Source organism: Centruroides sculpturatus, unplaced genomic scaffold (genome assembly GCF_000671375.1).
Source record: "Centruroides sculpturatus isolate CEXI.00-Female unplaced genomic scaffold, Cexi_2.0 scaffold342, whole genome shotgun sequence".
NCBI classification, from domain to species: Eukaryota; Metazoa; Arthropoda; class Arachnida; order Scorpiones; family Buthidae; genus Centruroides; species Centruroides sculpturatus.
Window position 1 is genome coordinate 430,696 of NW_019384666.1, and position 8,119 is coordinate 438,814.

Here is an 8,119-nt window from a genome sequence, read left to right on the forward strand (position 1 = left end):
TACCGACATTTTTCGAATCAAATAACATGAGGGTTTTGCTTTTACCAAGAGATACTAAAACAGGTAAGAAGCGTACCAAATGTACTCAAAGTGTATTTAATTTATTAAAAATATTTTTATTTCGGTTAATTTTCTTTATTTATAAACAGGTAGTGCAATTTATAGGCTCAAAGGTTCGGATCCTGATGCCGATATCCTTACTTTTGGAGTCCTAGATTCAGTAGGAAAGCAATTGGTACAAATGAAATCCGTGTCAGCAACTGAAGCTGATGTTATCCTTATATCAAAACCTACGGTTAGATGACTTTAATATTAAAATATTGTTTTCTAAATTAAATAAGTTTCATAAGCGCTAGTTCATTTTTAGATAAAAATTCATCCTGTGAAAAAAGAAATATAGAAATATCATTACTTTAAAAAAAGAAAAATGTATATTTCCATTAAAAAAAATTTGCTATATAATTTTTAAATGTAATTTATACTTTATAGTGAGAAAATAAACAAATTAATAAAATTAAATTGTAATTTTAAACTTATTTAAAATAAATAAATAAATTTTATCTAGACACAAAAAATAAAATGTTATCATCATTACCTTTTATGTTCTGTTTAGAATGAAAACGGATGTAAATATGACGTTTTAAAATGTGTGCATATACATTATATTGTCATATAATCAAATTTTGAAATTTAAATTAAAAAAAAATATTTTTAAATATTGATATAATTTATGATACTATAATTATAATAAACTAGCAGACCCCGCCACGCGTTGTTGTGGCTCAAAATGTATCTATTATAAATGTATAACACTTCCCCCGTGGGGGGAAAATTTTTCGAAAAATTTGTTGTTAGTGTACATTCTGTTGACGTACCCTATTAAAACGCAATCAAAAACGCAAAATCCCGCATCTAAAATAATATAATAGAAGTCAANTATAAATTAGGAAGAGAATAAAGAACCGGAACACTTTTTTCTACGTCCAGTTTTTGGTCCAAGAGGAGTAAGTAAAGCTGAGTTAGAGGTTGTTCGTGTTCTTGATTACGAAGGTCAAAACGTTTTCAAATTGACAGTAATTGCTCAGGTAAATTCTTAAATAAATTGTTTATAATTTAAATTTTGTGCAATTTTTTAATTATTTTATCTATTTTAGAATGCTTGGACGAACGAAACAGTTGATACAAGAAATGTATTTACCTTGGATATCGTTGTAATGGTATCAGATACTCAAGATACTCCTCCAATTTTTAAGAACTTACCTCCAGTTGTAGCCATTTCTGAAAGCGTTAAAACGGTAATTTTTACATTTAAAAAATATTTATTAATTAGAATTTAATATATTAATATAAATATTTTTAGGGGGATCAAATTTTCAAAATTACAGCAGAAGATGGTGATTTTGGCAAGTCGCGTAATGTAACTTATAGTATTGTTCCAGGTGAGAATTTTTTAAAAATTATTTTTAAAATTTATAATATATCGTTGTAAATTGATGATAACTATCTTCAGGAAGTTCTTCTACTTATTTCTCTGTCAATCAATTAACTGGAGCTATAACTTTATCCAGACCAATGCAGGAGTTACGCCAATTATATGCTTCAGTTTGCCCTCTTATACTTGAAGTTAAGGTGAGTCATATATGAAAATATTAAAGAATTAATGTAAAATCATTACCACGATTTAACTAAATTTAGGCTAGTGAAGTAGTATCCGGACCACAATCGGCACTTACTTCATCAACTGCAGAAGTTGCTCTTGTGCTTTTAAATACAGAAAACCACAGTCCAAGATTTATGAGTACGAAATACGTTGGCAATATTGAGGAGAATAGTCCTCCATTAACAGCTGTAAAATGGGAAGGTGCCACAGTTGCAAAAGTTGTAGATGAAGATAGGGTATGATGGAAAATTCGCAAGTATAATTGTTTCTGATTATCATGTAACAATACTTAATTAAATTTCATAATTTTAGGGTAAAAATGGAACTTTTCAACTGTACTTGGAGGGTGATGGAGGAATATTCGAAGTACAGCCTTCAACCGGAATTAATGAAGTTACTTTCGCTCTTCTAGTAAAAAATCCTACAGGACTCGATTACGAACTTAATGAAAAAGAATATTTAGATTTTACTGTAAGTAGGAATTAATATTTATATTTTAATTATTAGGATTTACAATAGGCTTTATTTTTTAATGTTTAGATTGTAGCAAGAGAAACAGAATCAACAATTCCTTTATCATCAACAGCAGATATCCGTATCAAAATCATTGATACTAACGATAACATACCGCAGTTTAAAGAAGAAAGGTACGAAGCAACTATACCTGAAGATGCTGTACCTGGTACAACTGTAGTTAAAATTGAGGTGAGTAAAAAGAAATTAATTTTAATTAAATAATTCTATAATTAAAATTAAAATTAGTTATTTGTGATATTAGGCAACAGACAAGGATTCAGGTGAATTTGGAGAGATAAGATATACATCTATCAACGGTCCTATAGCTAGAAAGTATGACGCTTTACATGCTTCATTAATATATAATTTTATTATTATAATTTATAACTTAGTCATTAAACTATGTTTATTATTTTAGCTTGAATTTAGATCCACAGACTGGAATAATTACTCTTGTATCAGCGAAAGGATTGGATCGTGAAAGAGTTCCTGAATATACTTTAACAGTGGAAGCTAGAGATGATAGAGGACGAGGAAATAAAAATGTAGTAGAATTATTATTAAAATTGGCAGATTCTAACGATAATGCGCCCATGTTTCTTCAACCACGATATAATGCAGTACTTAATCCCGACATGAAGAGTTTTACTGAAAGATTGATAGTTTCGGTAGGTGAATTTTTTTTTAATTTCGAAGGAGCATAAACTGGAATTAAACAAACTAGAGTAATTTTTCATAAAGGCAGAAGATGCCGATAGTCCTGGTCCTAATTCTAACATCCGCTATGAGATTGTCAACGGTAACTATCAGGGGAAATTTTCAATTGATGAAAAAACTGGAGAAATTCGACTAAAAGATAAACTCACCCCAAGCAATGGCCAACAAGATCCTTCTGAAAGAGTGTTACCTGTAATAACTTTAGTTGTTAGAGCTCATGATCAAGGTGTTCCCGTTAGATCGAGCACCGTAGCGGTTCAAGTGCATAATCAAGTAATTTTATAAAATAAATATAATACAATCTATATTTTGCCTTGAATGTAAAGCTTATATGTAACTTTTTTTTCATAATCAGGAGTATCTAAACAGAACGATAACATTCATCTTACCAGAACACGAAGAGGTATATAAGGACAGAAAAAGTGAATTAGAAAGGTAAATAAACCGATAAAATATCCATTTTTTTAAACTTTAATAATCGTAACGACCTCATGTTAGAGGTCTTTCATCTTTGACAGGAGCGCACGTCAATATCCATTCCATTAAACCGTATAATACAAGTAGAGAAAGGTATACTAAAAAAAAAACTTAATTATGATCTATTTTAATTATCTGCCATGATTAATAGCATCTCTTTTATTAATGTCATAAAATGGCTATTCTTTCTTTAGATCTTTAATAAAAACATGGGTTGCTTATCCATTAAGTTCAACAATCGATTTAACAGGATTACAGTTTATGGTTAGGTAAGCTGAACGATATGTTTAATTAATATATTAATTAATAATTAACTTTTATGTAATTTAATTTTTACTTTTAGCGATATTTTTGGAAGACAATATCTCTTTTCTGATGGTCCTACAGTGAGTAACGTTTTAATAATTTATCCGGTTAAATGCGTTAAAATTTATTAAAAATTATAAGTTTTTAAAATATATTTTCAGGTCGAAACGGTTAGAAAAGCACAATTTGATACAGTATTTTGGTTACTAATAGTTCTGGTGATCATTTTGATTTTAGCGTTGTTTGCCTTGTGCTGTTATTGTTGCATGTTCAGAAGGTAAATAAGATTACGAAATTGAAGAAAAATATTATTTTTGATTAAGAAATTTAAATATATTTTTAAAATTTTACATAGAAAAAAAGAAGGTTCAAGATCAGGTTCAGCAGGTAAAGTTGCTCCTGCAGAAACTATAATGGGTTATCAAGAAAATGGAACATCAGATAACCAAGATGGTAACAGGCCAGTATTTGTAAAACGATTAACTGCACCTTTTATAATTTCTTTTACTTCTTTACATCTGTCAAAATTCGTTTCTATTTATTCTATTACCTTAAAATTATTATAACATCTTAAAATAATTCATAAACGTTAAAAATTACCATTTTGAGGATTATTCAAACATGGTAATTTAAATTTCTACATATATCTGGAATTAATTTTATCTTATATTTTTAACATTAAACTAATTTCTATGAAGAAATTACTAGAACTATTTTAATTATATTCATATTCATTTCAATATCATCAAGTTCTTAAGTCTTTACTAATTCTTGAGTTTTCATTGTTGCACATTGAGTTCATTTTTTCTGCAAACGTTCTAATTATTGTATAGATAATTTAATAAAATTATTTTAAAATAGTATTATTATCCAAATAAGTTTAAGTATTCACTAATCATTTTTCTAATTCATGTCTGTAATTAAAGACAAGGTCGTCATATTATTTTTATAGTTAGACTGACAATGAATTATATTTCAATATTTTTGTTCTAAACTTTAAAATTAATTGTTTTTATTCTAAAAATTTCTAAGTACAGTACTGTAAGTGATTGAAATTTTAATTAAAGTTTTTAAAATTAATATAATTTGTTTAAAAGTTTTAAATATTCGTTACACTGTTTTTTATTTTCTGAAACATTAGAAATAGATATTTGATTTCACTTTTAATTCCTCATCGTTGTCTTATTGCTATTGAAGCTTTATTCCAGCTGAAGAAATTCTTCTCCATTCCTTTTAATACTTTCAAATCTGAAATTCTTCCACTTTGCTCCGGTCTTATTTATGTCATTCGTCTGCTCTCCATCTTCTTTAATCTTATTTACATCGTTCTTCTCTTATTCTTCATGATCAATTTTATTGTGCATTTTCTTTTAGTTGTTCTCTCCATATTTTCCTAGATTCTTTTCTTTGACTACAAGTTTCTTCTACAAAAGTTCGTTTTTTTCATTCGTTAAACTACTCCATTTCTTAAGTAATTATCCTGATTTTTCTTTATACTTTCAGTTTTTCATATTATGGCTTCATTTCTAATTTAGGAAGTTGTATTCTGAAGAAATTTATATTTTATTTTCTATTTAAATTTATAAATTTATGTTAATAATTATGCTTTAATCAGTTAACAACACAATTATAAAAATGATACTTTCGAAGCAGATGAAATTACTTTTAAATTATATCTAAAAATCACTCTAAATTATTACAATGATATACAAATTAGTTCAATAGAAATAACTTTTTTATTGTTATTTAATTTAAATCTATTATGCAATAAGGATTTTCTGGGGAAAATAAATTACAAGTATAAATAGAAAAATATGATTAATTCTTTTAATACACGAAATTTATGCACACAGTAACGAAAGCAGAACCGTTACTTCCATTAGAATTATTCACCTTATTTTTAGATAAACTCTTTATGATTAAATATATAGATTCTTCCTTAATTATTTTTGTTTTTTTTTAATAAAATAATGGACGATATTAAAAATTTTTTATGCTAAATTAAATTTATTTTAATTAAGTTAAAATATAAATAAAAAGCTGATAGGATGCAAGATGGATGCCTCAAACTTGCAGATTTCAGATTTTAAAATTCTTCTTCTAATAATCCATTACTTTGCACTTTTTTATTTTTTTCTAATTGATAGCAGTATGATTTCAGATAGAGACTAATAATTGTGCTAAGTTCTCAAGTTACTTTGCTATTGAATAGCAGCCAAAAACTTGAGATATACTCTATATTATATTAATGGCAACTTAATGGATCACCCAATAAAACGAAAATTCTACGTCTTTAATTTACATACATTTTTATAAAAATAAGTAGTTGAAATTTTAATGAAGAAGCTGAAGTAAATCCATACTTTCTTCTTTATAAAAGAAAAATATTAGGTCATAGTCTACTCAATATAAAACTAAATTTATGAATTTTTAGTCTGCTTATCCTGATATAAAAATTTAAAGATTTATCACGTTAACTCTTTAAATGTTCGACAAAAAAAGGCATTGATGATAATATAAACAATGTAGAATTGATTACCCATATCAGGTTATGCGTTATACAGTTCAGTTTCTTAGAAAATATCATTGTAAATTATTGATTTACCTGTTTATCTGGAACACAGGTACCATTATATTTAATGATTCATGCAGCCATTTTTATATTTCTTATTACGTCATTCAGCTGTTGTATTAATTTAATAGAATTATAAATTTACAAAAGAATTTAATAATTAAATAGACATTGCAAAACATTTTCTTGATAATTTTAAAATTTTCTTTTCAGATCTAGCATCGCGATGAGATTGGGTTGGAAAAGAGGCTATCCCCGATTTTGGAGGCGACCTATGTCAGCCATTGAAAGAGGAGAAAAACGCAATCGATCAGAAATAAATCTACTTGATCCAAGAAGGAATGGTCACCTGTATACTCCTGAGAGTAGAAGAAGGGAAGAGGAATACTTGAGGACCTTGGAGGAGCATCTGGCACGAGAAGGAAGAATGGAAAGGATATATCGACAAGGTCGTCCTATATCTCCTAATAATGAAATTCTATTCGATCAACCACCTCCTGAAGATCTTTCTGGAAGGCAACTGGGAAAGTATGTTATATTTCGTAAGGATGTAGATCCCAGAAATAGAGATACTGACGGTAGATTGATAAGAATGGATAATTATCCATTAGATTCGTCGGATCGCACCGAACTGAGTCCAGACCATAGGAACGAAGCAGCAAAAAGAACAGAAATTCTATACATCAGAAGTCCACCTAGAGAAGATATAGATCAAAGATACTATACTGACTTCGTGGATGGAGAAAGAGTAAGAGGTACAGGATTACATCGTAGTGTTAGTGAGACCGCAATTCATGGTACTTCAAGAACATCGAGAATTCCGAGATATTCAGATTATAGGGATCACGATAGATTAAAATTTTCTAGATATCATCGAAGAGATAGTGACGTATATCTAGATGGAGATGTTCCTCCTCGCGATGGAAGACCAGAACCATATCAACCACCTTCAATGTCTTGGAACCGCCGCATTGCGGATGCGGATAGTAGGCAACAAGAAGAATATATATATAATTCCGAAAACAAATCGAGAAATCATGTTGATACATCCTACGAAAGGGATGAATACATTCAATCGGATGTTAGACAAACACAAGTAAAACGGACTAAAGCTCAATCTGGAGAAAAAACTATACCACGAACTGCAACTATCAGAAAAGCCGCCAAATCGGGTGAAGTAAGCCAAGAAGTTAAACAGGAAACCAGAAAAAATGAGATATCTTCACAAAATACCAGAGCAGTACCTGGTGCAAGTAGCTGGGGTCAAGAAGACGATTCTGATTCAGGAATCGGACGTGATCCCGGTGGTTTGAAATTAAAAAAGAACAATCTGTTAGAAAAGAAAAGTTTATTTACAATTGCATATGATGGAATGCAAACACAAAGATTAAAATCCGAAGATGGTGGCATTCCAACACCGTGAACATCAAAAAATTAAAGGAAAAGGTTACTTCCAAAATAATTTTTATGAATTTCTTTGTAATCATGTACATATTTTAATGATATCCGTCTATTCTCTGTCAGATATTTCTAACGCAGTATGGAAAAGAGAAAAGGAAAGATTAATATTATTTGATAATTTTTGATTAAAATGCATCGATTTTCCATCATTTAGAGAAAAGAAGGCTGCCAAATCAATGCAATTTCCTACTTAAATATAATTTGCAACAACGAATAATGATAATTTATTTCGCCATCTAAAAAAACATATTTTATAACATCTATATTCGAAAATCTGTGATATAAACATAAAAAAATATCCTAAAATTCTCCGTCCATCAGAATTTTAAAACATTCTTAAAAATTCCTATATTTATTTTCACGTAAAGACATTTAAATTGAAAATGTTCATGACTTAAGATTAAGAATTT

The 8,119-nt window shown here is 28.6% G+C and overlaps 1 protein-coding gene across 1 annotated transcript; it reads left to right on the forward strand.

Moving 5' to 3' along the window:
• The first annotated feature begins 1,055 nt into the window (after positions 1–1,055).
• LOC111626663 (cadherin-86C-like) lies at positions 1,056–7,881 on the forward strand. Its single transcript, XM_023370123.1, has 18 exons — positions 1,056–1,085; positions 1,155–1,295; positions 1,361–1,439; positions 1,511–1,629; positions 1,696–1,896; positions 1,973–2,131; positions 2,201–2,365; positions 2,439–2,509; positions 2,595–2,844; positions 2,918–3,166; positions 3,249–3,328; positions 3,392–3,463; positions 3,565–3,639; positions 3,714–3,756; positions 3,838–3,953; positions 4,032–4,136; positions 6,462–7,694; positions 7,773–7,881. Exons 2-17 carry the CDS (start codon positions 1,215–1,217, stop codon positions 7,669–7,671), a joined length of 3,075 nt encoding a protein of 1,024 aa, XP_023225891.1. The 5' UTR covers positions 1,056–1,085; positions 1,155–1,214; the 3' UTR covers positions 7,672–7,694; positions 7,773–7,881.
• Positions 7,882–8,119: the final 238 nt, after the last annotated feature.

What these genes read in the sequence shown, in the direction of transcription:
- LOC111626663 (XM_023370123.1), top strand. Translation starts at nt 1,215, where the DNA reads ATGGTATCAGATACTCAAGATACTCCTCCAATTTTTAAGAACTTACCT. An exon ending in CAACTGTAGTTAAAATTGAG is followed by an intron (nt 2,366 to 2,438) that starts GTGAGTAAAAAG and finishes TTGTGATATTAG; the next exon opens with GCAACAGACAAGGATTCAGG. An exon ending in GATAACCAAGATGGTAACAG is followed by an intron (nt 4,137 to 6,461) that starts GCCAGTATTTGT and finishes TTTTCTTTTCAG; the next exon opens with ATCTAGCATCGCGATGAGAT.